Source organism: Exophiala spinifera (genome assembly GCF_000836115.1).
Source record: "Exophiala spinifera strain CBS 89968 unplaced genomic scaffold supercont1.9, whole genome shotgun sequence".
In the NCBI taxonomy this organism is placed as follows: Eukaryota; Fungi; Ascomycota; class Eurotiomycetes; order Chaetothyriales; family Herpotrichiellaceae; genus Exophiala; species Exophiala spinifera.
The window spans coordinates 478,877-504,725 of record NW_015622521.1 but is presented as its reverse complement, the minus strand read 5'-3'; the positions used below and the strand labels follow the sequence as shown (position 1 = coordinate 504,725).

Genomic DNA, 25,849 nt, shown 5'->3' with positions numbered 1-25,849 from the left:
CCCCCTCCCCCTTGCAGGTGTTGTTTTGCACTGTACTCATGCTGTACGGTTTACTGGATGATCGACGACTCGACTCGACGTTTTAATTCCCTCGTCCAAAAAGCTCCATGACCAGAACAGCGCATTACTGTACACCCGTACGGTACCATGTAGATGTTTCACCATCCTTTTCTCGAAAGGTTGCCCTGTTTTTTTTTTTGGTTTCCTCTTTTGGTTTTGTTCTGGCTTTGCCCTTTAGATTGCACTGCATTGCCTTGCAGAACTCGAAATGCAAAACTTCTTCGTTCGTACTTTGGGTCCAACAACTCCCAAGGTCCCTGTCTACCTGTATCCATGTCGGCCCCCGCAGTGCCGCTGCTACAGTACAGTACGTTCAGTAGTAGTACCTCACTCTTCCGGTCTCCGCAAAAAAAAAAAAAAAAACTAAAAGCTTCATCCATGACGGTCGTCCGGCACTCCCCGTCGTCTAGGGCAATCACCCCTGCAGAAACCCTGGGCGAGTTGTTGTCCAGGAGGTACGAGTACAGTAACAATTGTTCGTCTGAAAAGTCCCGTCACGGTGCATGCATACCCGTGCCCCACTTGCCTCACTCATCGCCCGCGCGCCGCCGACTTGCGTCAAAAGGTAATGTAGTCGCAGTCGCGGTCGCGGTCGTAGTCGCACCCTCCGGAGACAAAACCCCTAGGACCCTAGAGACACTGACAGAGAGCGATTATTACCATAAAGGTTCGACTCACGTGTGGCGCCCCGGGGTGGCAGTCGTGAGACGTGGGGGGGGGAAAAGGGGGGGGGGGGGGGGCCGGCTGCGTCGCTGAAAATCCCAAAAATCGCGCGCAGGCCTGTCACGAAACGTAGGTAGGGTAGAGGGTCATGTTATGCACATCTGTATACGTACACGTTTTGCATGTGTGTTTCTGTAGGGGTTCTTTACATTCTATGAAAACGTGATTCGGTTCATCGTGAGAAGAAGCACCTAGAAACCTCGTAACCCAGAACCCTGGACCTACTGCGGTGCCTTTGTACCTCGTACAGTACCTGGTACCCCCCCGTACACGGTACACTGATCGGTACGGAGCACCATATTCACAAATCAGACACATCATGACTTGATTGAGAAAAAGGTGTTGTCCATGTTTGCGTTTCTATACGTGTGTCAATGACTGTGTCTACTCTGTGTGTGTGTGTGTGTGTGTGTGTGTGTGTGTGTGTGTGTGTGTGTCATCCCAAAGTGGTTGCTCTCACCTCTCACGCGCGTGGGGGTATTGTTGGATTCTTCCCCTCTGTGATCTTTGGAAAGAGGGAAAAAAAAAGAAATTTCGCAAAAGGACCCGGATCTGACCCCTGGCCTCGGAACCCTCCGACAATAATGACCGCAAGCGCGACTGCGACTGCGAAGGCTGCCACCATTTCCTTCCCGAATCCACTCGCCGTGCCGTGCTGTGCTGTGCTGTGCTGTGCTGTCCTATACTTGTGTCACTTGACTGTCCCCGTACAGCTAGCTACCTGTAGGTACTCGGACGAATTAGCTGTGTGTCGCCCGAGGTCAGGTCGACGAAAACACCTACCCAGAGGTACGAGTACGAAGTTAGAGGACATGCTTCGTCAGCTCGTACTGCATCCGACGTGAGGTCACGTATGTAGCAGGGAAATGTCATGGCAGTATCCCAAGAACGAGAGAACTCATGGTTGGAAACGACAGTAGTTCAACATTCACCACCTGACCTTCAATATCCTGTGTCCTTGTGTCCTGTGCCCTTATATCCTATCCATACCAAGATGATCCAAAGTTTCCCAGAGTACATACGTACGTACATTTGATGAATTTCCCCGCCCAACGAACCTTGCCCATGACAAACGATACATCTTCACAAGAGTAGACCCAGAGGAGACCCAAAAGAACATTCCCTTCCTTCCGCCTTGAAACACCTCCCAAAAGATCCATGATATATACTCCTCCCTTATTTCCCCCGGGACGACAACTTCATAGTTTTATATTCCCGCTCCATCATGACATGACATTCATAAGTCCTCAACCTGGAAGAAAAGACAAACAAAAAACCTTCCTTCTCAATCATACCTGAACCATAAACTCTTCAGGGACAGGCCGTAGTTGTTTGTATATAAAATAAGAGAGAAGAAGAAGAGGAAGAGAAGAGAAAGCGCCGTCAAGGCCATAACCTGAAAGAAAGAAAAATAAAAGAACATCATAAATCAAAGTGTAACGCTTTTGAAATATCGCTAAACAGCTGAAACCGTACCATAAGCTGTCAAGAGTCGTGGGCCCCTTCCAATCAATCAATCAATCATCCAGACCCCTCCTCCTGCCTGGGATAGACGCCTCCAAGACGAGAAATTTTTCGCAAAATCATAAGCGTAGCGTCGAGTTGACATTGGGATTTTTCGAGTCTCTTCAACAAGGAAAATCTCAGCGAGCGACATTCGCCGAAAAGCTTACAAGGCGTCAACAAGTCAATTGTTCCCAGGCTCAACTAGGAACAATAACTTCGACCTTCCTTCCCTTTCCTCTGCCTTTGATGCCCTTGTTGCTGTGCTTGTACAGATCTTGAAAATATTCCCTTAGCTCTTCTTCGTGAGGAAGCACCGCTTCGTTTGTGGAGAATTGATGGGCCAGCCTGGCTAGGGTTTCTTTGTGGAATTTGTTCATGTGTGCCTTGAGGTTGCCGAGTTGTGTAAAGACCTTGCCTCCCTCTCCGACCCTGCAAGCATCAAGCTTGCATTCATACTTGCGCGCGTTGGTACCGGGATCAGACGATGACCTCTTTCGGTTCGGTCGTTGGCCAATGTGTCGGCGTTCGTGGGTCCGTAGGTTGCCGAGTTGCGAAAAGGTTTGCTGGCACGTTGGGACGGAACATACATATGGCTTCTCGCCAGTGTGTGACCGAAGGTGGATCTTGAGGTGTGTTGGTTGAGAGAACGACTTGCCGCAGTTTGCATAAGAGCAGATGAACTTTCTTGCTTTGCCTTTGGGGTCGCCCGTGGGAATCTGTCGTTGCATCGTCTGGACAGGTTGGAGCGTCTTCATGAGCGAGTCCACCTCAGATCTGGGTTCGGGAAGGGACGAGGAGACCGCCAAGCCTGTTGGAGGAGTTGTTTGACCAGAAGAGATGATCGACCCAAGCCGAGGGAGCTCTGACAAGTCTGAGGAAAAGTAACTCGACGGAGACTCGGAGTAGACGGAAAGTCCATCGTCGAAATTCCCTCCATCGTCTGCCATCCAGCTGGGTTCGGTGGTGGAGCCATGATCAGCGCTGAGATAGTTCAAAGTCATGTCGTAGTCGGAGAACGGAGGGAAGGAATGAGTTCGTCGTTGTAAAATAGGTACCGGGGGGACTTGGGTAACTGGTGGTGTTGCGAGAGGCGAGGTGTATGCATTGTAATTGTACACATCGTTTGAAGGGATGTTCTGAGGGTAGAAATCTTGTGGAAACGCCTGCGAATTGACCAGCGCATTGGAGTTGGCTGGCACAGAGATTGGTGTAGGCACCATCCATTGCCTCATTTGCTGCATGTGCCAGTCTAGTTGCTCTGATGTTGAGTTGTATGCCATCTTCTTTCTTCAGGTTCTGGGATGTACCGTGACACGGAAGTAAACCGCAGTGTCTGTCCGCTGACAAGAGACGGTATAGTCAAAGGGAAGCTCAAATGAGACCCCAAAGGTCTTCCGCGGAGCAGGCAGGAGGTATTCCAACAAAGACTACATAACACGGAAGTAATGTCTCCTGCTTGAGAAGAGTGGCCTCGGAAAGGTAGCAACGGAGGGTCGTCGCAGATCTTTGATTGGCCAGGGGGTGGAGTTGCAATGGAGTGACACTTGAAGGTACTTATGCTATGGTGACAAGAGATGTAAAAGTGCTCAGGACAATATGAAAAGCAAACCTCGACTTGTGGACGGGATCAAACAGCAGCGTCGAGAAGGACGGGCCCTACCTTGGGGGTTTATACCTCTGAATCGCGAGTGAAAATATCTTCAATAAATTCGACGACTGGTAAGCCCGCGTGGGCATGTCAAGCTCGAACCAAGAATAGTCAGGGAACAATCTGCAGGTGAAGAGATTGCACGACCCCATCCCAAAAGCGAACGAGGGTGTTGCTGCGGCTAAGATACTAACATGATGCAGCCTTGTTGGAAGATGGCTTTCGGAGGGACGCCATAAGGCATCATGGCGCAAGAGCTTACCGTGTTTAGGGAGGGCCAGGTGACAGTTGGAAAAAATTTTCCTGATCTGAAGCATTGCTAGTGGCTGATCGAGCAGAAAGACGATAGCTTCAGGCCAGTCAGAAGCTTCAAACAGGCAAGATGCATGTGTGACGAGAGGGAGTGTCCGGCAACGGGAGGCAGTGACTTGGTTCAATGGTTGGCACGCCTGGTGCAGGGGCTAGAGATAGCGTCAGCGATCGCAAAGCATCACAAAACCGAGAAGCTCGAGAAGCGACACGGGGGCGGGATCTCTGCGTCGGAGAGAGTTTGCGTCAAGAGGAGGGAGGTGGAAGTGCATGAGGCCGGCATGATCGCTGATAAAGGCCCGCCGTATTGGACCTGTCCGGGACAGCCAACGGCGCAAACCATACCGGAACAGGAGAGTCGTTGCTTTAGCATGGCGCGTGGCTTTCGTGATGACCAGGATTAAGCGAATTCGCCCTTCAATAGAAGCTGAATCTGGCCGGAGCCGGTGCTGGAGGCTCGTATCTGTACGGGAAGACTTGCTCTTCCGCTGATTCCTCAGTGCCAGAGAATGGATACTCGACCCCGGGCGGATACCTGACTCTCTGTCACAACTTACAAGTCGCTAAGTCGAGAGAGGACTGCCCAGGCACGCAATCCTCGAGGCCGAATAGTACGTGGTGGCTTGGAGGCTATGTTATCTGGCAGCCGATGATAAGTAAAATTTTCTGTGTCTATGCTCTCTTGGTCCAATTCCAAGTATTGTCTTCGCAACCCCCATGTCTGCCTTGCAGAAAGTGAAAAAATTTTCTCGGCTGCAGACATGGCCTGACAACACTGGGTAGCTGGCCTTGACTGACCGGGCGTCGGCAAGCTGGCATTTGGGAAAGAATTGACAGACATGAGCCAGATAGGACGGGAGAGACAAGGCAGGATGGGCACTGACTACTGTCGAGTGATTCCCTAATCGCTGATTGCTCGGCCCCCTGGGGATTCATCCCACGCGCCCCTCATCCGGACAAGGGACATTTACGCAAACCGTTCCGTGAAGAAAACACATGCTGCGATACGCGATGCGGAGTAGAATCAGGTACCCCGGGGCCCTGGAAAGGGGATGTGAGAAAATTTTGCAGACACGTTCATTTGCTGTAGTTGCGCGACTTCGGCGGGTTCCTCGCACAGTTCGCTCAACCGGTCTCAATGCCACCGGTACAACAATGTCGTTGGAGCGGTAAGTGACCACCACACGTTACCGACTCGATAGATGAAGCGGCCGTTGGAAGGACGTGAGCGAACACTGGGGAGCCTGGGGCGTCTGCAGTGCCAGTGTTGAAGCCATCTCTCCAGGCGGACGGGCCCGGTCGGTAGAGCCAGCAATAGAGGCACTAACTAGGCTGACGAGAGAGCGATCATGTGGCGCCCCTGCCAGCCAGACGCTCTGTACTGTAGGTAGCTAGGTGCCTCTTGCAGTCGTCGATAGAGGTATTCTCGTCTCCTTCCATAGGTATCGTCGTGGACATCAACTGTGACGGACTCAGGTCAGGTACCTAGGTTCTGAGCGCACTTCGTGAGCTAAGGTTGTTGAGGCTCGACGTGCCACACATTATAGTTACAAGCTGTACTGACCAAAGGCCGCTCTTCAGCAAGAAGGACAACATCAACCCAAGGCGCTGACGATATCGTCCGGCATGCTATTTTGAAATGTTGATCTCTACGAATACCTCAAAGGCATGCTGAGCAAGCATGTCCATTCCCGTGTCAGAACCCCCTTAGCACACCCTCGTGGATATCCTCCTGCGAGATCAAGGTTTGCCTAACGAAAATGCCTAGAGCGCCCTCCTATCGGGCCTATTCAGGCCTATTCTGTTGCCCACTGGTTTAATGCACGCGTGCCGCCCCCAAGTTACATGATACCCGAAACCGAAATTCAAAGTGGCATCACAGTTCGTGCCGACATACCGTTGATTTGACCGTGATCCAATGCATCCGCCCTTTGGCCAGCCTCCTTGGTGGTATCCATTCTCACCATGTGCAGCATCTCTCACATCCGGCGGTGAACAACAAAGCCTTCCTTCGATGAGGCTACCTATCGTCCATTCTACTTCCAATGGCTTGTTCTTATCAGCAAAGTGTCGTACCGCTTCAAATACCTTGGTGAGCCCCACGCCAAGTCGTGTATTGCCAGATGCGGGCTTTCATGTCTCCTGATCCGGTAGCGAACAAGTGTCCGGTCGGGCAAGGTGCCACCGAGATGACGGAGTTCTTGTGTCCTTGGAGCATCATCTGAGCGTTGCCAGTATTCGGATCCCAGAATTGAACACCGCGATCCTTTGATCCTGACATGACCCATTCTCCACCAGGGGTAAGACAAACCGAAAGCACATAGTCCTGAAAGTTATGAATTAGTCTCGGCGTCACGCATCGGGAAAAACACCAGCACTCACCTTGTGTCCTTCGAATGTTCGGATGCACTTGCCATCCTTGCCGTTGGAAGCGGATGGGATGATGCCGCGCTGAGCGGAAAGCTCCCACATCTTGATCGTCTTGTCCAAGCTACCGCTGACCAGTTCTCGGCCGCTGGGAGAGAAGGCCACCGAGTAAACGCTGTCTTTGTGACCTTGTGGTCCTTCCAGACGCTCGATCAGATAGCCGCTAGAGCAGTCCCAGACTCGCACACTCTTATCGAGCGAACCCGCGGCGACGAATCGACCATCCGGGGACATGGCCACAGTGGTCACGCCATCCTCGATGGACAAGACCATAACTTGCTGGTTCGATTCAATGTCCCACAGGCGCACCGTCTTGTCGCCGGAGCCTGAGGCAATCAGTCGTCCGGTCCGGGAGAAGTCCAAAGAGTAAATGTCTTGCTCGTGGCCATCGAAAATGGTTCGGATGCGCTTGCTTTCAATGTCCCAAACTCTGATCTTCTTGTCTTCGGCACCGGTGGCCAAGAGCTTCCCGTCAGGAGAAAAGCAGACTGATCGGATGTACAAGTCACCATCCTTGTCTTGGACGTTCTCATCAAGCAACTCACAGACCTTGCGCCCGTCACGGGCGTCGAAGATTTGTGCACTGCGGTTGCAGCCGGTTGCGATGTACTTGCCATCATTGGAAAAGCGGACGCAACAGACCACGGACTCGTGGACGAGGTTGTGCAAGAGCGTGATGTCCAGTACGCGGGGCACATTAGGGTTGAAGACGGCGTGCCATTCACCGTTGGCGCCCATCCGCTTCAGATGGTCTGGAAGTTCGTCTGGGTTGAGGTCTGCGAGAACATTACCGACGTTAGGGTACTGTCCTTGTCCTGCCATCTGGTGGCGCGGCCCCAGTTGCATATCGCTTCCCGGAGGAGTCGGTCTTGGAATTTGGGGAGAGGCCCTTGGATCGTTCTGGTAAGGCATCGGCTGTGGTTGGCCTGGGTGCTGTTGAGGCGTAGCTGGTCCAGGTCCGCCTCTAGTCGTCATATTTCGGTTCTTGCCCAGTCCAGGGGAGTTGGTGGGTGGCTGTCCTTGTGGGCCGTAGCCATTCAGGGCAGGTGGTTGCTGATAGCCTGGAAAGGCATTTGGGCCCTGAGGGGGACCTTGAGGCTGGCCCGCGGGTGGAGGAGGCTGGAGGGGATGTTGTTGAGGAGCTGCTTGCTCTGGTGGAGGAGCGAGCCCTGGGCCGCCTTGCCCCTGGTTAGCCATGATGCCACTGAAAAGCCCGCCCTGGCCGTGACCGAGAGAAGGAGGAGCCTGCGCAGGAGGGCCGCTGTGCTGAGGAGGTCCCCCGATGTGAGATTGCACCTGGGAGCCGCCACGCATTTCGAGTTCGTGTCTGAGAATGCGAATCTCAGCCTCGTAGTCTTGCTTCATCTTCAGTTGGTTTTGTTCGAGTTGATAGACTTTGTTACGAATCAATTCCATCTCCTGAATTTGCTGAGCAACTTGGTTCTCAACTTGTTCACTGGACCGACTCTGATTCTCAAACTCTGCTCGCAGATTATCGAAGATCTCGTTCAGGCGATGATTCGGCGGCCCAGGAGGTGCGGGCCCCAAATTGGGGTTGCCGCGATGCTGGGTCGCATTGAACATGGTGAGAGATGGCGAAGGAGCGAAGCAGCAAAGATGTAGATGGCGAAGAAAAGTGAAGAACGGATTTCTGAGGATGGATTAGCATGAGGCTGGAAGGCAGTCGGGGGAAGAAGATTACGATTGAGCGCAGCTACGAGTAGTAGAGTACCTTTCCTTCTGGGTAGAAACGACGCTAGTGGTAGGGGGAAAAACGCAAATAAGCTCTTGGTGCGCAAACACCAGCGTCCCGATGAGATGAGCCGAATGGACACGGTTGCAGCCGATGCACGCAACACTATCGCCACTGACCCTACGCTCGAGGCTGAGGGCGACGGCAAGAGTCTGAAAAATGCGAACAGACGCGTAGACTGAGGCCTGAGGAGGAGGAAATGGGATGGGAGAAGGGGCAGGGAAAGGTGCGGGCGGGCTGAAAGACAGTACTCGTGCTCAGAAGAGGAGTCGAAGCACTGAGGCGCTGGGAGCCTAGCGAGCATGGGACGAGTGAGATGGAGCAAAGCATCAACCGGGGGGGAGGAAGAAGATTGGAGCCTCAAGGAACCCAGGGGTGGCAGTCTGGCAGAGGAGGTTGAGGCGCCACCGAGCCCAAAGAACATGCGTGGTCAGTGGCACAGGCCTGTGCCCCAGCAATGGCCGTGCGACATGGCAATTGAAGGTTGATTGCGGGCTGGCGGCTGCTAACTTTGTGGTTGACTTCTGTGTCAAACTTCCACTCGAACACGCGCAGCCGGAACCCGCAGCTACAAGCCTTCTGAAGAAGCAGCACCCACCCGGAGCCCACCAGACGACAAGGCAGTGGCCAGTGGTGAGCCCGCTAGGGGCCGAGTAGTGGGTAGCGAAGGCCGTATTGTACAACCTGCGGCGCCATGCATGTATATTCTAGCGGATGCGTGGTGCAGCCGCCCCGAGCCCCAGGATGCTAATGATCCAAGAGGGGGTAGATCGCTCAGGAAACACGGGCGAATAGGCGATGCTTGAGCCTAATTCCGGACTGCATCATTTTTCCCCACCCTTTATTGTTACTCATGTGTGCGAATCACTGCGCTCTAGTTGGTCGTACCACGCTACCGCCTACGCACCGCATCAAGTCAGGATACAACACACGTACACACAGAGCGTGACGACTCGTGCATTCACCCCCCCTGACCAGATAACCAGCACCGAGCAGGCCAGGATCCAGATCTCACTGCAGCGCGGCATCGACTTTCTGATAGGTCTCGACTCACCTGCAGCCTGCAGGCGTTTTGAGACCAAGGGGATGAGCCAGGAGGGCAAGTTACCCATAGATTGCAAACAATTGCTCCCAGCACCTAAACCCCGGGTCGCGTTTATATGTGGCTGAAACTAATGGCAAGTTAGAACTCTGCCTTTTTAAGGCCAGCTTGACTCGTCTTAAAGAGCGCAAGGCTTTACCTTGTACGGTCAAAACTAAGCGGGCTCTTATACTGACTGTATCTTACGTCTCACGAATCTCGCTCGTAGGGACACTGTTGTCACTCAAGCTCTCAAGCGCACAATGCACTGTCAGCGAAAGACAAGAGCACTGGTAAACGTCGGCCCCGAAATCGGTCACCCAAACTCATCAAAGCACTCCGGGATAGCACGCTCAAAGAGAACTCAACCTGACCACAACAACACATTTTGAGTTTCGACACATAAAAGTGGTATCTTTAGAATACCTGCAGAGTTAAGATTATCTTGTCCAGGGGTGTACCAAAGATCTCGAGGCTGTTATACAGAGCTGCCATTTACGAGCACGCAGTGGGTGTGACTTCTTTTCCCGATGTCGCTTTCACAGCATTCGACAAGACCAACGCCCCGTCGGAGGAAAAGATCCACCTCGTCGTCAATTGACTGCTATCATATTGGGCCACAATCTAGCATGTCATTGCGCCAGTTTCCGCTCTTGATTTCGCGAAGATATTCTTTTCCGACGCCATTTCCAACCTTTCACAGTCCGCCATCGTCGTGCTAATGTACAGTACGTCGGGTTTGAAGAAGATTCGAAGGGTCTCAGTTGGCGAAGGGGGATATTAAGCTGCGAGGACGTCAGCAACTCCCTCATGCATGATCTCTGGGATAAACAATACCTGATCAGCGCCGGTTTAGGTTCGCTGCGTGTGTAGCCTGCCTCGGTCAATAGGGGTCACACTCGAAACATCGGAGCATACCCAGGTAGAGTATTAAAGGCAGGTACCCATAGTGGACGACCTCCTTGGTAATGTCGAGTACCTTTGAGATGCGTTCCTAAAGATCGAGTTAGTTGCATGACGTCTGGCGGCTAGGAAAAGAGCCATACCTTAGTTTCTTCGGAGAATTGAATCATCTTGACGAATTGTGACCGACTCGTATATTACGAAAGCCCTTTTCAGAAACTGTCGAAAGTTTTGGGGATAGACAGTGGTGTTCGTGATGCCAGCACAGGTGGCTTTGAAGCTGCGTCGATGTTTCGGAGAAATTAGAAAATCTGGTGTCACGTGAATTACCAACTAGGCCAAATATAGACTAGCTCTCGTGCTTTTCTTGAGGCTTCATTTGCCTTGGGAGACTTTTGGATGACTCCAATACAATCAAACAGCTTGCCCTTGTCACATTTCTCCATCGCCAGTTGCTACCTGAAGGGGCTCCAGTGCTTCGCAAATCTTAACATCCAGCGGGAGAGCCACGTTGCAAAATGTCTGGCGCTCGGCATTGGGAGCAGGACAAAGATTCGACGATTTACATCGGCAATCTTGACGAGCGAGTTACCGATGCCTTGGTCTGGGAACTCTTTCTACAGGCAGGCCGCATCGCGAATGTCCACCTGCCAAAGGACCGAGTTACGCAGACGCACCAGGGCTATGGCTTTGTCGAGTTCAACTCGGAGGAAGACGCCGAGTATGCTGCCCGAATCATGAATCAAGTCAGATTATACGGAAAGCCCATCAGAGTCAACAAGGCCAGTGCGGACAAGACGAAATCGGTGGAGGTCGGCGCAGAGTTGTTCGTAGGAAACCTGGATCCTATGGTCGACGAGAGGATGCTGTACGACACATTTGGACGATTTGGTACATTGGTCGCTGCTCCAAAGGTTATTGATTCCCCCCTTGGTTCTCTTTGCTCTCCTTTTTTTCCCTACCCCAGGACGAAGTTTAAAAAAATTTCTAACGTCCGTCCTAGATTGCTCGCGACGAAAACAACTTGTCTAAAGGATACGGGTTTGTTTCCTTCTCCAACTTTGAGTCTTCTGACGACGCCATCGCCAACATGAACGGCCAATATCTCATGAACAAAGAAGTCTCGGTCCAATACGCCTACAAGAAGGACGGAAAGGGCGAGAGACACGGTGACCAGGCTGAACGTATGCTGGCGGCTCAAGCGAAAGCTCACGGCGTCCAACCTACGCCAGCCACCATCCCAGTCGGCGGACCCCCAATGTTTGGTGCCATGCCCCAGACTCCTGTCACCCCTGTCGGCTTCGGACAACCGAGTGGGAACTACCAAGCCGGTCCTCCCCCTCCTGTCCAAGCAAGACCCCCTCCGCCACAAATTGCGCCTTTGCCCGCTCCTCCGGGCGGTCTTCCCGCCCGTCCTCCTCCAAGTCAAGCGGGATATGGCGGACCACAGGGCTTCATGCCCCCAGGGTTCAATCAGATGCCCGCGGGCTTTCCGCAACAACACACTGCTCCGCCTCCTGGATTCGCTCCGCCTCCCGGCTTTGGCGGTCCACAGCACGGTGCTATGCCTCCAGCTCCTCCCGCTGGGCCACCCGGTGGTTTCCAAGGATATGGTATTCGGAAATGAGGGACGTCTTGATGTCGTGCATTTCGGACCAGGACCACATCAAGCGTCTCAAGTTTGAGGTCTTTGCCCGAGGAAAGAACACCGTCTTACCGAAGACTCCGAAAGACGAAACTGGATCACCTGTCACGATGTTGTTCGTATGCACAAGCGCTCACTGTCTTCCCTACCAACCTACCCACCCCAAGCAAGAGGGCGCACCAAGTCATTTGACAACCGAGACATGAAATTTTCTCAATCAGCCTCTTCGGCAAGGTACGTGCTCCACAGACGGGCGTCACACTACACGGACAGTTTAAACGTTCTCGCATACCGGAGGTCATGCTTTATCAGACGGATCAAGTGGACCATTACAACCCGAGGGCCTTAGAATTCGGGCCTACATCCTCGGGGAACCACACAGGATTTCGCGGCGACAGAATCATCCACCGTGACCAAAGAATCTCGCAGAGGGCTTCGTCCGACACAGCCTCTACCGTCACCGTCCTACGGAGCTTTTCCATCGATTCGAACGAGTCCGATCATTGGCCTCCTGAAACAAAAAGGTCTGCTGAGAGTCCCGGATAGGTCCTCGCGACCCCAACATACCATTCTTCAGAGACTCTGCTGCGCAATCGCATAATGTATGTGTCCCGGCTCGACAACGTCAGCCAACCGCATCAGGCCGCATCACATTCCAAGCATTATCACATCACGTCACGTCACGTCGTGCATGTCGTCTACATAGCGAGCGAGGGATGAACGTCGCATATCGCCGATACCAATGTCGAAGGCACCGATCATTGTGTATGCAGTGGCCAATACCCGGGGTTTGCCTACCTGATGTATCAGGTGGTCGTGATGCATAGGCATCTAGGGTCCCGTTAGAAAGAATCTGATAGAAACTTGTATTTCAGAACCGCAGTCTCCCGGACTGGAGCTTCTAGATAACATTTCCCTGAGGAGGAAGTTGAGAAGAATCAGCTACATTGAATTCTTTCCATCAGGAGTACCTCGACGTGTCCCCAATAATGCTTGAAGATTTGCTCTTGTGGGCTACCTTAACCAAGCATGCGAACTCTAGGTATGCTAAGCCAACCTGCAAGCTATGCCAGGCCATGCCTTTGCCTTTACATTTCCTACGATGCCTTAAGTACCCATGGAAATACGCATTCGTTACCGCGCTCCCTCCCCGTACGGCCATTGAACATTTTTAATCACTATGACGCCTGATCAGAAGAGCATACCGTACACATACTACACACCTACACAGTATGATGTGCCCTGTCATTTCTGCAACAGTTGGCAAGACAGGAGGCAGAAGTTTTAAAGAAGCATAGTATAACATTGGCAAAAAGCTCAACGGAGACAAGACTTGACTTGATCATCCCCGGGTATTTGTACAAGAGGTTAGTGAAGCAGCATTATTCACAATTCATAAGTGCTCTCCGATCCCAAGTCCAGCGAATGTACAAGACCGCACCTGCGCAATGGCAAATGGCGAGCTCTTTGACCTGCGCGGATGTCCACCGATTGCGTGCGAGTACGTCCATGTCATATGCCAAAGCTCCAAGATGAACAAAGAACTACTCGATCCCATCGGCGTCGGAGCGTGTGTTACCGTTCTCTCCAGCACCGTTGAGACCAGAGCCGCTGCCACCGTCCACTGCCATCGGCTGCTCGTTGACTTCAGGCTCGGGAATCGGTCTGGCCAACTCTTCTCGCACCCAGTTCTCTTCCACGGCACATTTCCGCTGAAATGTCTTTGCCCATTTTCCGCCCCACGCCTTGATTAACTCTTCATCCTCTGCTCGGAGCGCATCACTACTCTCCATCATCTCATCCTGGTTGCCGTCGCGAATACTCACGACCGCATCCTGGATGCTCGCATAGAGTATTGTCATCCCCTCCAACTCTTTCGTCAAAGCCTGCTGTAGCTCACCCTTTTGATCATCTGTGAGCCCTGGCTGTCGGATTGCGTGAACAATGCTGTGAACCCGTGACCCCACCTTCTTTGTGGTCTTTTCCACAAGCTCATAACACCAGGCACTGGCGAGTAACGAACCTCGAGCGACGCGATCCACAAGTGCCCACTCAATGATACTGCTGGGCGTCAAGATCTGGTAGTTTAGCAATTTGTCCAGGATGATGACGCCGACACCGGTCTGATCCTTCCAGTAATCCATGACTGATGTCATGATTTGCTTTCTGCAAGCAGAACTCCTTGAGCTAATGGCCAGCAGTCTCTCCTTGCACCGCTCTATACAGGCAAGAACGTGCGATAACGACTTGGAGCCGATCCAACATATCGAGGTGACGAAGGCGTCCGTGGAGGCCAATTCCGGGTTAGGCATACCCGAAGCCGTGGCTTCCTGCTCGATAGTCTCGAGAACAGGCGAGAACTCTTCATTCGCGGCTTTGGAACGGACAAGTTGCGCGATCTCTTTACCCTGAGTAGCGAATGGGGTTGAATCGTCATTGTACTTGAAGTCCGGTGAGTCTTTCTCCTTCTCTTCGGAAATCAAAGCCTGGTAAGGTTCTGGTAGTGTATTCTTAATCCGCTTAGAAAAGCTCAATCGGATTTCTTTATCCAAAGCATCTATAATGAATGCTTTCTTAGGGTGAACGTCAAGAAGTCGCACGTCGTCGACCCTGTGCAAGTTAGCCAAGTCGCGTACCTGTAAGTTGCAGATAGTGTCCTACCACTCCGTCCATTTCCAAGTAAAACCAAAATTACTCAGATGATGGGCAAACCAATCCAGAAAGCGCTGAGACAGTTCGAGGTCCATCCGATCAACATTACGGTACAGGAATCGGATCGCCCGACCCAAGCTGGGCGCAACAGCAGCAGGCGCCAGCTTACAGGCTTCCGTCAAAACCGAGTGATAGTAGACCAGCTTGTGCTCTGGGGCGGGCATCTGCATCAACTGCGAAAAGCATGCGTCGACGATGACATCCTCGGGTTTCCAGGTTGCCTTGTCCCCAGCAACCTCTCGAAGCTTGTCAAACTGCGTTGCTCGCTTTACAAAGGTGTCTGCAGCAAAATAGCAGTCAACGTCAATGAGGAATTTCGCCGCCGCCATCCTATTAAAGTCAAGTCCGTTGATCGTGTCTGACAAAGCATCCCGGATCAGAATCGAGGCGGGATCAGAAGGAGGTGGGACCGTTTCGATGTCTTGTTCACCGTAGACTGAGAAATATACCTCGGGGAAGATAGATCTCGGGCCAATCTGCACTTCCTCGGGGATTTTGAGTGCAGGAAATGGGTGTTTCTGCGCAGTAGCCAGTGCTTCCTCCTCTTCTGGAGATCGACTTCCCTTCCACGGTCGAGGCAAGCACGGCAACTCCCAGCCATTTCTAGATTCTTCCTGCATATGCCTTTGGAGAAGAGCAAGTGCGCTTTCCAAGGAGGTAGGTGCGCCAGCCTCTGGACTTGGGAAAGGGTCGACGATGACTTCCAAGGGGTGGGCCGTCGAGGCAATAATGTCGGTTTTCTCCAAAAGACTCAGTGCTTGAGTTTCGAATCCCGTTGCGCCGGAGGACATTGCGTATGGGATGGTCAGGAGAATAATTTTCACAATTTCCAGCCCTAAGGACTGCGAGCAAGTTAACAATGTGATTCGGGCTATGAGGCAGCCTGGGGACATACGTCTTCGGAGGATTTCATTTGCAGGTCGGCGGCCTTTGAGAAGAGTTCCTCCAGAATTGTAAACACGCCAGCTTCTGAGAATATGCCTTGTAGACAACCGAGGAAACGCAGGTACAGCTTGACTTCCCTCCACAGGCCGAGGTCTAGGCGCTTCTGCAGCGCTTCGCCGATCTTACTCAGGACATCCGTGACAAGTTCCGGTTTCTGAGGGTTCACAAGGTAGACTATGGCCGCTAGGAAGGGCGTCTTGAGAGGCTGCTCGATGATCCTGTTGCGTTCAGCAGCTATTAAAGCACCGAAACGGGAACATCCTACATTTGGGTGACAAGGTCCACGAAGCCCGTGGACAGATCATTGTCAAAGTAGTTGTCGGCAAGTGTTTTTGCAATCGTCGCAGCATCCTCTTCTGCTTTTCGGACAGGCTATAGACAGGTCAGCGCCTCGCCGAACAATGAAACAGTCCATGATTACACTCTCAGCGATCGAAAGAACTTGTCTGCGCACTGTCACCACCAGAGGTTCCTCGTAGCGACGTCGCTGAGGCCGTCGATCATCGAAGTCATCATCTGTAGATCGGTTAGAATACCCTAAACATTGAGTCGTTGGGCCTGCGTGGAACATTAATACCTCTGTATCTTCTCTTGCGATTGTTAAAGTGGCCTCCACCACCACCACCTCCTCCTCCTCCACCACCGCCTCGTCGCGGACGGCGATCGTAGTCCGCCATTCTTGAAAAAACAGGGACCTGGGAGTTAATGCCAACGTAACGTAGATAGGGTGTGCTCGTCGATGGAAGCGCGGAGTCTATAGAAGGGCAGGTCCGCAAAAGTTCGCGTTCGAGGTGAAACTTGTCCGCAGACGCGCATTGCTCTAGCGGAAAATCGTCACTCTTGGCGCTTGCACCTACATAAGCCCCCAGAAGCTCCAGATACGAGCCTCAGGTTATGTAGGTAGTCAAATCACCACTACGTGTTGCAGCATATGGTACGATAAAAGTCACATTCTGCTTAGGTTCGCCCAAGAATAAGGATAAAATAATTGTAATGAACTTACAGGCTCTCCAGCTTCTGTGGTTCGAGTTCTCTAATACCGTCCATCCAGTCACAGGCAGATGAACGCACTATCAATATACGAACAGCAGCTTATGGTCTGTTGCATATTCCTGAGCACAATGCCGTTTGCCCAAGGCGGTCGAGCATTCCTTCACTTTCTGTCCTTCCCATTCATAACTCAAACACACTGCTGCCTTGGCCCGATGATGAGAGCAAACTTTCCCTGCCGGACCAATGAAAGGTCAATTTTTCATAAAACGCTCAGCCCTATTTTGTATGAAGGTCGTTTGTCGCGAGGCTACAGCCAATATTTCTGACCAGCACGAATAGGCCGTTGTTGTTCGCGACAGATACCTTTCTTGAATGCTAAGATATCCATCTAGACACGTGATGACTGGCTGCCCAGCTGTAGTAGTAGGCCAACACACTTCGCATGACGCCCAAACATGCTCGCATTGGTGAAGCAAAATTCCCTCTTGGCATGACTTCGTAAATTGTCGGTGATTTTGACTCAATCGAGGCGAGCCATCATCTCGTCTTTTGTAAGAGGAGTGAAGTTGTCTACGTCAAGGCCCCTGCTCGCCAGAAGTGATCGTGCGTGTGCAGGAACGAGCTTGTTGTTGAGGTGAGGTGCAATGGAAAGTTCTGTGCCAAGTCAGCGAGAAAGAAAGATGAGGAGGAGCCTGTTACCCACCATGACGAGAGAAATCAAAGAGAGGTGGAAGTTCGCGCGAGGCACCACCAGCATGTCGGGAGTCGGGAAGACGAGTGTTGGGGTCCCTCAACTCGTCGAAGAAAGGTTGGACCATCGCGTCAATGGCAGACAGACGTTGGGTTGGAGTGTACTCCAGGAGAGCTGAGATCAATTCGATGGCATCAGGGGAAGCCTTCCGGAAAACCTTATTAAACGGATGAGGTTTGATCTGAGGGAATTTGTGCTCCATGTAATTGGGATTCATCGTACGAATCTGGTCACGCGTTGGTGTCCCGAGCACTTTGATGATCTCAACAAGCTGATCAATACCCGACTCGCCCGGGAAGAGAGGTTGACCGAGCATCAACTCAGCCATCACACAACCCGTAGACCAGACATCTGCTATGTGTTAGCAGCAGTTACAATGTTTCGCGACCGACACACATACCAATCTTGGTGGTGTAGTTTGTGGCACCAAAAATCAACTCTGGAGCTCGGTAGTATCTGGAACAGATGTAGGACACGTTCGGCTCATTTTCAACCAGAATCTTTGCACTCCCAAAATCGCACAATTTCAACACGCCAGTCGAGGGATCAAGCAAGAGATTCTGCGGCTTGATGTCTCGATGACATATCCCTTGCGAGTGAATGTAGGCTAGCGAACGGAAGAGCTGGTAGATGTACAATTTGACCTCAAGAATTGGCATGGTGGTTTTCATCTTGTTGAAGTAGCGCGAGGCTCTATAGACGGTTTCCGGGACGTACTCGAGGACGAGGTTTAGGTAAACTTCATCCTTCTGGGGGGATATTAGCATCCGACTTGGAAAATGGATTTGAGGCTCCGCATACCCGTTCCCCATTGGAATAGTAGAAGGCCTTCAACTCGACGATGTTGGGATGTCGAACGATTCGCATGATCTGTAATTCACGATTCTACCGGCGGTTAATCACAAGGGCCATCGGAGGAGACATCCACAAATTCACCTTGAATCGTTTGTCTTGAAGAACCCGCTTGATGGCAGCATCCTCTCCACTAGGGGTCAATTTGGTTTGGAAAACCACGCCAAAGGAGCCGTTGCCAACAATCTTGCACTGGGTATATTGCATTTCTCTCGTCTCGCCGGTGAGGCCATCCTGCACCTTTTCCCGCACCACCTCTGTATGTATGTGTCAGCGCACGTGCCCAAAGCCAGCCAGCACAGTACTCGTGTCATTATGAAGGGAGTGGAAACACGTACCGCCCATGCGCAAGCCAGAGAACACTCCGCCAGGCCTGTTTTGCGACATTGTCGAGGTCTAAGGAGGTGTGGGAGCCACTTTGGCGACGTAGGACTCGGACAGGGAGAAAGCGTTCGGGAGACGTCAAAGCAGGAGGCAAGAGGCGCGAAAGCCGAACTAGAAGGACTCAGAGAGTTGATCTGCTAGACTGCGACGCAGTGACAGCAGATTTCTCGGCCAAAATTTGGGCTGTAGGGCGACGAGCTCAGGTGCGAACGACCGTTGAGTCTCGAGTCGAAAAGAGAGGGTCGAGGATTAGGTATGCAGCAGCAGAGAGTGCGGGAACAGAGTGAGGGTTGGCGGAAGAAGCGCTAATTTCCCCACTTTGCGTAGGTGAGGCTTTCGAAATGAGGTGTGGGAACTCTGAGCGGTCGATGATGAAACTGGGGAGTTTCTGACGGTGGCCACGGTAGGGCGCGCAGACCTGCAGATGGCTAACAGTCGTAGGATTGGAAGAGTTGTAAGGAGTCAACGGATGTCGAGATGGTTAAAGATGAAGCAGCTGGTGCACTCGAGGGAAACAGAGATTCACAGGATGAAGAGAAATCAGGATCAGGTGGACGAAGCAGGGACGAAGAAGTGAAGTGTTTTCTCTTGCAGGCGAAAGACAAATCAAGAGCTGCCAATTCAGTTGGGACTCGCAGGCCTGAGCGTCGATTGGCAGGCGAGAGGGAAAGTGCAGCGCAGGCGTCCGGAGGAGTTCAACAACAACTTTGGCCTCTGTGAAAAAGGTAGAGGGAGAGGAGGAGCACCCGATGGTAAGAGTGGTAGGCGGTACGGATAGTAATAATAATAACATTAACTGCTTGACTGACAGGCGAAAAAAAGTGTCCTACGACCAGCCTGCGAGGGTCGCTGGATTATTGCTTTGGGGGGTCTGCTTAGCGCCCGTGATTGCAGCATGCAACGGGCATCCCAGGCACCCCAGGCATTCTGTTACGTCTGAAGAGCCGCTACGGAGTGAGGACTTTATATGAGGTCGCTACACTCATTGATTCCTTAATTGATTGACTGATTGCTTGCTTGCTTACAGCTCAGTGCCTAAACTACCGGGTATTACTCCATCCACAGCCCAAGCGAGACCTCCCAGCTTTCTATACGACTTGATGCCCGTTTTCCATGCCCGACGAAACCGACAGCGATAGGGCCTCCTAGTCAGCCCAACCACAAACCATTGACACACATGCAGGTCTGAGCTGACCAAGAGGTCTACATCATGACCCAGGGGCAACGGCGAGAGAGAGAGCGAGATCCATGAGCACACCAGGCACGGCCAGCCAAACAATCACAGGCAAAGCAAACGATGCAGGTCAGATGATGGAGTGCCCCTCAATCACAGCCCGCTGCGGGTTGCATGATGTCTCCATTATGCTGGGTCCATTGTTGCTAACAAAAACACAGTTTTCCATCTGCGAATCCATTCACCTCGCCTATTATTGTCCAGATGATCCACTACGCGTCAAGCGGCTTGGGCGATGCTCTGACCAGCCATGGGTGGGTGATTTACAGTACGCAGAGCAACCAACGGCTCTGCCCATAGCAGCTTTTCCTCTCAGGATTGGGACTAGATGAGTCGATACTGCGCCAGGCTCAACCGGTTCAGGGTGAAACGCTCTCTTCCACGTGCTGTTCGAGGCCGTAAAAGAAAACCAGACGAGGCTCCCAGCTACCTTAAATAGGTACAAACTAAACTCTCAGATCGTGTGCTTTGGCCACGCCTTTGAGCGCCTTTTACGGTCTTGACTAACCCCGCCAGACTATTGTAGCTATTCACTCGTATCTTATTACTATCGAAAAGCTCGTGGATCAAACTTTCGACTTCGGAGATCTCGACCCTTCACTTCCAGACCTTTTGTGTCGAGACCTACCGGAAGAGTGAGGAAATGCTTGTTTGTAAAAAAGGGCTCGTAGGACGAACATCAAGCATCAAGCATCAAGCTGGGCCCGCAGAAATAATGGCACGGGCACCTTTGCAGCAGCCATGGACGGTGGGTCGAGGGTGAACGAACCACAGGCATCGAGTAACGAGCTTAGGAGGGCTACCAGCCTTTTAATCAACGTCATCCGGCATCCCACTAGATGCATTTCGGCGCCTCGGATTTGATTAAGCCCAGCGTCCAGCGATGAAAAAACCACACCCGGCCTGGCGAGGAGAATTTTTGAGTCCAGATGGACTTCTCCATTCTGCTCCAGTTGCATAACCGGAAAGCCTGGGGGTCGAATTATCATACGAGAACTCGTGTCTAGACCGAAGCACGAGAGGCTGAGCGGGCCGCCTACCGTACACGGACAGCGAATCTCTGAACAGACTCGCCCTGTGCTCCTTACAGGCGTCAATAAGCCGGGATGACATTTCCATGCTGGCCCCAGAGTATGACATTGCAAACCAACTAGGAAAGGCAGGTAGAGGCAGTTTTTTGCCGCCGCACAGCGTCAGATGAGGGCCAGGGCGATGGGTGAGGATCTCTGATACACAAACAAGGCTCTGACGACCAAAAGTCAGGAGGCAAAATGCGCGGTCCCGGTCGTTGCCGCCAGAGAAAGGCATGCACGCTGGACCTGAGCGGTAAGTGAGCTCGTACAGACTGATGAAGGCCAACAACCATCATACACGCTTCCATCTTTATGATTTCACGATGCCTACTCCGTACACTGCCCTCTTTTCTTGCGACCTGTGGGAGCGAGGAAGAACCCCTCTTACTTGCTCCAGATTCGCCCGTTTCGCAGACGCGCTTGGAAGTTGGCACGATCCAACCTGTCGGAGGGATGGTTGAATACGAGGGTCATTATTGAATCTACTCTGCCCTTGTACAAAAATTACGAGAGCCAGTTTCGCACCCTGGTCCCCATATCCACCCAGGCCAAAAATGATGTGCATGACGGCCCAACGCTTCCTACCTACCGACTGCACTCGTACCTAAACCATCCGGGCTCAGAAGTTACACATGTGCCAATGAACAACAAGTCACTACTCTGCTATGCTCTGCTCTGCTCCTCTCACCCTGCCTCTCTCTCCTTTTCTTTGTTTCCGTCTTTCGATCGAGCCGAATTGGAGAGTTGATACTGTTTTTCCTCTTCCATAAACAGGCTCGTTTTTCAATCGGTCCAGGCCATGTACCTCGTGCATACTGCATATGCATGTAGGCAGAATGTCCAGTGCAGCATTGCTTGGGCTCGCCCGCCTTGGCTACCTAGCTTGTGGTGAGACCCTCAACCCGGTTGACCGTCCCGGAGCCTGGCGAGTCTAGTGCAGCGCCGATGTTGACTACATTACATGGGTTCAGCTTTCAATATTTCCCACCGGTACTCGCCGAGTCGCCTCACTTTCTCCTGGTACCGTACCTCTCATGCATCCTGCTTAAAGGTGATCCTGGCCCGTGCCATTCGTGTATCAAGGAGACGCAGACAAAACACAAATACAACATACACACGCACACACCCTCGCTCCCTCATCCACCCATACCCCCTGCCTGGTGAGCCGTCGTTCCTCCCAACACTAGGTCACTATTTCGTTGGCTCACCTTTGTGTGTCTTGTTGTTCTGTTCAACAAATCGCTCTGTGGGCTCACTAGTCAGGTACTACCAGATTTTTTTGAACCCTTACAAGGCCCTGGGTTGGTAGGATGCAGAAAAGGCAGCATCCGAGTATGTTGACAACTTTAAAAGTCACTCTGCACGAGGCTTGCTTACCGTGCCTACCTGTACCTGGCCTACCTAGGTACGTGGCTAAACTGCTAAAGGTAAACCTCCCTTGCACCAATTTACCTCACCCACCTTACTTTGTCGGTAGACTCCGTACTGCGTACTGAATCTCTCTACCTGGAGATCGGATTACAGAATGGAGAACACGAGTACAGAGTACCTTGTGGAAAGGAAAAGACGAACCCACACCGTGTTCCCTCATACCTCGTCCTCGTCAATGATCTTGCAACACCCTCACCGACCCTTTTGTCAGATCTCAGAATCCTAGCCAGACATTCCTTGTCCCGGGGTCCCCTCCCGAACCGTGCCTTTGTCTCTCACATCAATCAAGCCACCCCAGCCCCCCTTTGCTATCTGACTTCTCTCTTTTCTTTCGTTTGCTCTTGGCTCCTGGCATGATTCAACGTCAGGCGGGAGATGCATCCGGAAATACAGAGAACGGTGTACGGTGTACGGTGTGCAGGGTGCAGGGTGCAGGGTGCAGGATCGAAATTTGTTCACACCCCCTTTATTTTCTGGTACTCTGAACTTGCTGGCCCCCCTCTTCTCGTGCCCTTTCCCACCACGGGTTGCGAACCACTGACAGAGTAAAGGGAAGAGCGAGGGCCGCAAATGTGCAGACTGAGACATTTGGCGGTCGATCCGGCAGCAAACCAGCCTGATGGGAGGCCATCGCCCCCTGAACATATCACATGTTCTGTGTCCCGTAGATACTCCGTACAAGATTGTGTTGGGGCTGGCCTGGCCCTGGTCGCCCAGCCTGCAGGAGAACGCATCTGGTACCGAGTGCTGGATAAGCTAGGTAGTTAGCAGGTATGTCTGGAGGGGAGGGAGCGAGGGATCGTGCCCGTATTCCGGACGGTGCGTTGCGTCGCGTGGCTTGCATGCCCGTCAAAGATGGTTTGGCTGGCTGGGCTATGATTCCTTCATTACCTAAGATGCCTACCTACCTAACCTATCCGTACGGAGTATGGATGACCTTCTCCCACCCCCCCTTTACCATTGCTCGCTTGTTGATCCCACCCCCGGGACACGCCTAATACTGTAAAGGTAAGAAGGTGAGCCAACCTATGAAATGGGTGCTCGAGGGTGGTATCCTCTCCCTCATCAATCTGCAGACCGCAGTGTTTGTACATGGGTGGTGGGTGGCGGTGGTGGGTGGGAGCCTTGACCTGACCTTCACCTGACCTGACCTGACCTGACGTGCTGCAGGCGAGAGGATCTGGGATGACAGCGTGTACTGTACGAGATTCTACAGCGAGGTTCACGAGAAATCGCTCACTGGGCTGGTGACAGTGAGGCTAGGCTACCAGGCCGGTGGGCTGGTTGATTGGTTTGGCTGGCAGGCTATTCGCATCCCTATTCCTACCCAGAGGAGTATTACATATCCCCCTGGTCATACCTACCTCAAGGCTACGACAAAGTGGCAACGACCTACGGAGTGTTGAGTCCTGGACTGGTGGCGTTCGAGAGGTAACGAGCAAGTGGCAATTGTGATCCTACTCCTACGATTAGTTGCGCCTTTTTTTTTTTCTCTCAACGTGAGTCTTGCTTCTACGAGTACGTGAGGTGAATCAATAGAGCCAATAAAGCGATGGTCATCTCTCCAAGGATAGACCCGGTAATGTACTCGGTAATGGCAGATCAAAAGAAACCCCTTCCAAAATAGGTTGATCGTGTGTTCGTTTTGGGTTGTTGTTACAAGTCTTCTATTATGCAGTATGTTAGAATCTCCGCCGACACAAAGAGCGCTATCATGTCAGAGCACGCTCTTCAGGTCTCGTCATGATCCCATCCCATGTACAGAAGAATTTTTACCGGGGATCATCAATGCCAACCACAGATCGTCACTACTTTTCCGCCCTCCCATGGCTATGCCAAGGTTGCAACAAAAGTCAAAACGCCTGCAAGAGATTCCTGTTTGAAGTGTAGACTTTCCGCTCGCTTGAGCCAAAGCGAGATGTGAGAACTCTGTACGGAGAAAGCCACGTCTTGCCCTGGCTTTCTTAAGAGTGAAGAGTAGTAAAACAAGGTCGAAAGGTCCTCGGCAAATGCAGCTGTCGAATCAAGACCCCCTGCTTAGATGGGAGGAGGCATGACATGAGCGTTCTCGGGTCTCTCGGCGATTTCTTGAAGCTCCTCTGGTGCTCCTTCCAGAGACACAGCGAGACCGAGCTTATGAGTGTTCTAGATTACCGTCAGCATTGCGGAATGGTCTCAAGTACTAATCAAAACAACTTACCTTCCACTGGTCAATCTCGGCAGCAAAGGTTAGAGTGACCGGAGGCGCAACCCGCTTTTCCAATACGACGCCGAACTTGCCCGCGCTGTCGACCTGTGCACGATAAACCGAGGTGGTGAAGTTGTACTTGACGCCGACCGTGGTTGTTCCTTCTCGACGAATGCCTCCAAACATGCCTGCACCACCCATACCTGGTGCGAACTGCAATTGACAGTCAACACCAGCTTCCACCTTGTCCGTCAATCGTCGCCAATATGACGCTCCCAGTGAACCCTGAGCCAAGTATTGTGCACTAGCAATCCAATCTGTTCCCTTGTATCTTGCACAGTAGGACACGGCTGTCTCAGGGCGCGAGTTCAGCGCAGCCCGCTGCCACACTCCTTCCAAGCCTAATGCGAGTCGGGGCGTGAGAGATTGCAGGTAGCTTCCAATGACGATACCAGTGAGCCCGCCTTCGAGGATCGAGGGACTGATCGCTTTGAGGGAAGCTGAGAAATCCTCGCCGGTGTACTCGTTGTCAAATTGCACCATCGTCTGAGCTTGTCGAGGATCGATCGAGGTTTGGGTCTTGGTGACAAATCGTGGTGTCCACCTCAGATTGCCCCATGCCGTCAAGGACTTGTCACTGGAATAAGCAGCTTGCATAAATACCTGAGCCGGCTGTTAGCTTGCGTACACGTTGAATAGAGACTGCAGGGACAGCAAACATTTGAGTTTCCGTACAAAGCCATCAACTGCCACGGTGGCAGAGCCTGTGAGCCCATTGCAAAACCATGTTGTAGTCGGAACAGAGGATTGACGCTGAAGATCTTCTGCAAGTCACATCGTAGGCCGGAGAACATGAAGTTGGTTAGGAGAACATCTTTCTGCACCTCGCGTGCAATCCCGTCGACCGTGCCAGGGTTTTCCAAACCTAACAGCCTTCGTCGCTCTTGCAGGCTAGAATATGTGTCTGTAATAGCCAATGCGATGGCATTGTCTGTGAGAAAGGACAGCGGAGATGAGGCCGATTTCTCTTCTATTACGACGGCCATATTGACGGGATTGGTTTCGGTTATCCTGCACACGGCGACCTTCAAGGGTGAAATTTGATCTTTGACAACGAGGGTCCTAAAAAGAGAGAAAAGGACGATTGACGGATCGATGGACTGGAGGAGCCCTCGTGAGTTGCGGAATTACTGGCTTCTTTGAGGAGCTTCACTTTTGTCGGCGCAGGGAA

At 52.2% G+C, this 25,849-nt stretch overlaps 6 protein-coding genes across 6 annotated transcripts; 1 reads left to right on the top strand and 5 right to left on the bottom strand.

Annotated features, from left to right (window-relative positions):
- Positions 1 to 2,486: 2,486 nt before the first annotated feature.
- PV08_11210 (uncharacterized protein) lies at positions 2,487 to 3,569 on the bottom strand (the record flags this gene model as incomplete). Its single annotated transcript, XM_016385520.1, has 1 exon — positions 2,487 to 3,569. One exon carries the CDS (start codon positions 3,567 to 3,569, stop codon positions 2,487 to 2,489), a length of 1,083 nt encoding a protein of 360 aa, XP_016230464.1.
- Positions 3,570 to 6,326: 2,757 nt separating this feature from the next.
- On the bottom strand, positions 6,327 to 8,257 carry PV08_11209 (uncharacterized protein; the record flags this gene model as incomplete). Its single annotated transcript, XM_016385519.1, has 2 exons — positions 6,327 to 6,572; positions 6,629 to 8,257. 2 exons carry the CDS (start codon positions 8,255 to 8,257, stop codon positions 6,327 to 6,329), a joined length of 1,875 nt encoding a protein of 624 aa, XP_016230463.1.
- Positions 8,258 to 10,928: 2,671 nt separating this feature from the next.
- Positions 10,929 to 12,037, top strand: PV08_11208 (uncharacterized protein; the record flags this gene model as incomplete). The annotated part of the gene is made up of 2 exons (XM_016385518.1): positions 10,929 to 11,324; positions 11,414 to 12,037. The coding sequence occupies 2 exons, from the start codon at positions 10,929 to 10,931 to the stop codon at positions 12,035 to 12,037; spliced, it is 1,020 nt and encodes a 339-aa protein (XP_016230462.1).
- Positions 12,038 to 13,599: 1,562 nt separating this feature from the next.
- On the bottom strand, positions 13,600 to 16,389 carry PV08_11207 (uncharacterized protein; the record flags this gene model as incomplete). Its single annotated transcript, XM_016385517.1, has 6 exons — positions 13,600 to 14,665; positions 14,717 to 15,609; positions 15,663 to 15,930; positions 15,978 to 16,084; positions 16,134 to 16,228; positions 16,290 to 16,389. 6 exons carry the CDS (start codon positions 16,387 to 16,389, stop codon positions 13,600 to 13,602), a joined length of 2,529 nt encoding a protein of 842 aa, XP_016230461.1.
- An 836-nt stretch (positions 16,390 to 17,225) lies between these two features.
- Positions 17,226 to 18,695, bottom strand: PV08_11206 (uncharacterized protein; the record flags this gene model as incomplete). Its single annotated transcript, XM_016385516.1, has 6 exons — positions 17,226 to 17,359; positions 17,409 to 17,810; positions 17,857 to 18,205; positions 18,258 to 18,341; positions 18,393 to 18,565; positions 18,647 to 18,695. The coding sequence occupies 6 exons, from the start codon at positions 18,693 to 18,695 to the stop codon at positions 17,226 to 17,228; spliced, it is 1,191 nt and encodes a 396-aa protein (XP_016230460.1).
- A 5,772-nt stretch (positions 18,696 to 24,467) lies between these two features.
- On the bottom strand, positions 24,468 to 25,664 carry PV08_11205 (uncharacterized protein; the record flags this gene model as incomplete). The annotated part of the gene is made up of 3 exons (XM_016385515.1): positions 24,468 to 24,575; positions 24,631 to 25,281; positions 25,338 to 25,664. The coding sequence occupies 3 exons, from the start codon at positions 25,662 to 25,664 to the stop codon at positions 24,468 to 24,470; spliced, it is 1,086 nt and encodes a 361-aa protein (XP_016230459.1).
- Between the last annotated feature and the right edge of the window lie 185 nt (positions 25,665 to 25,849).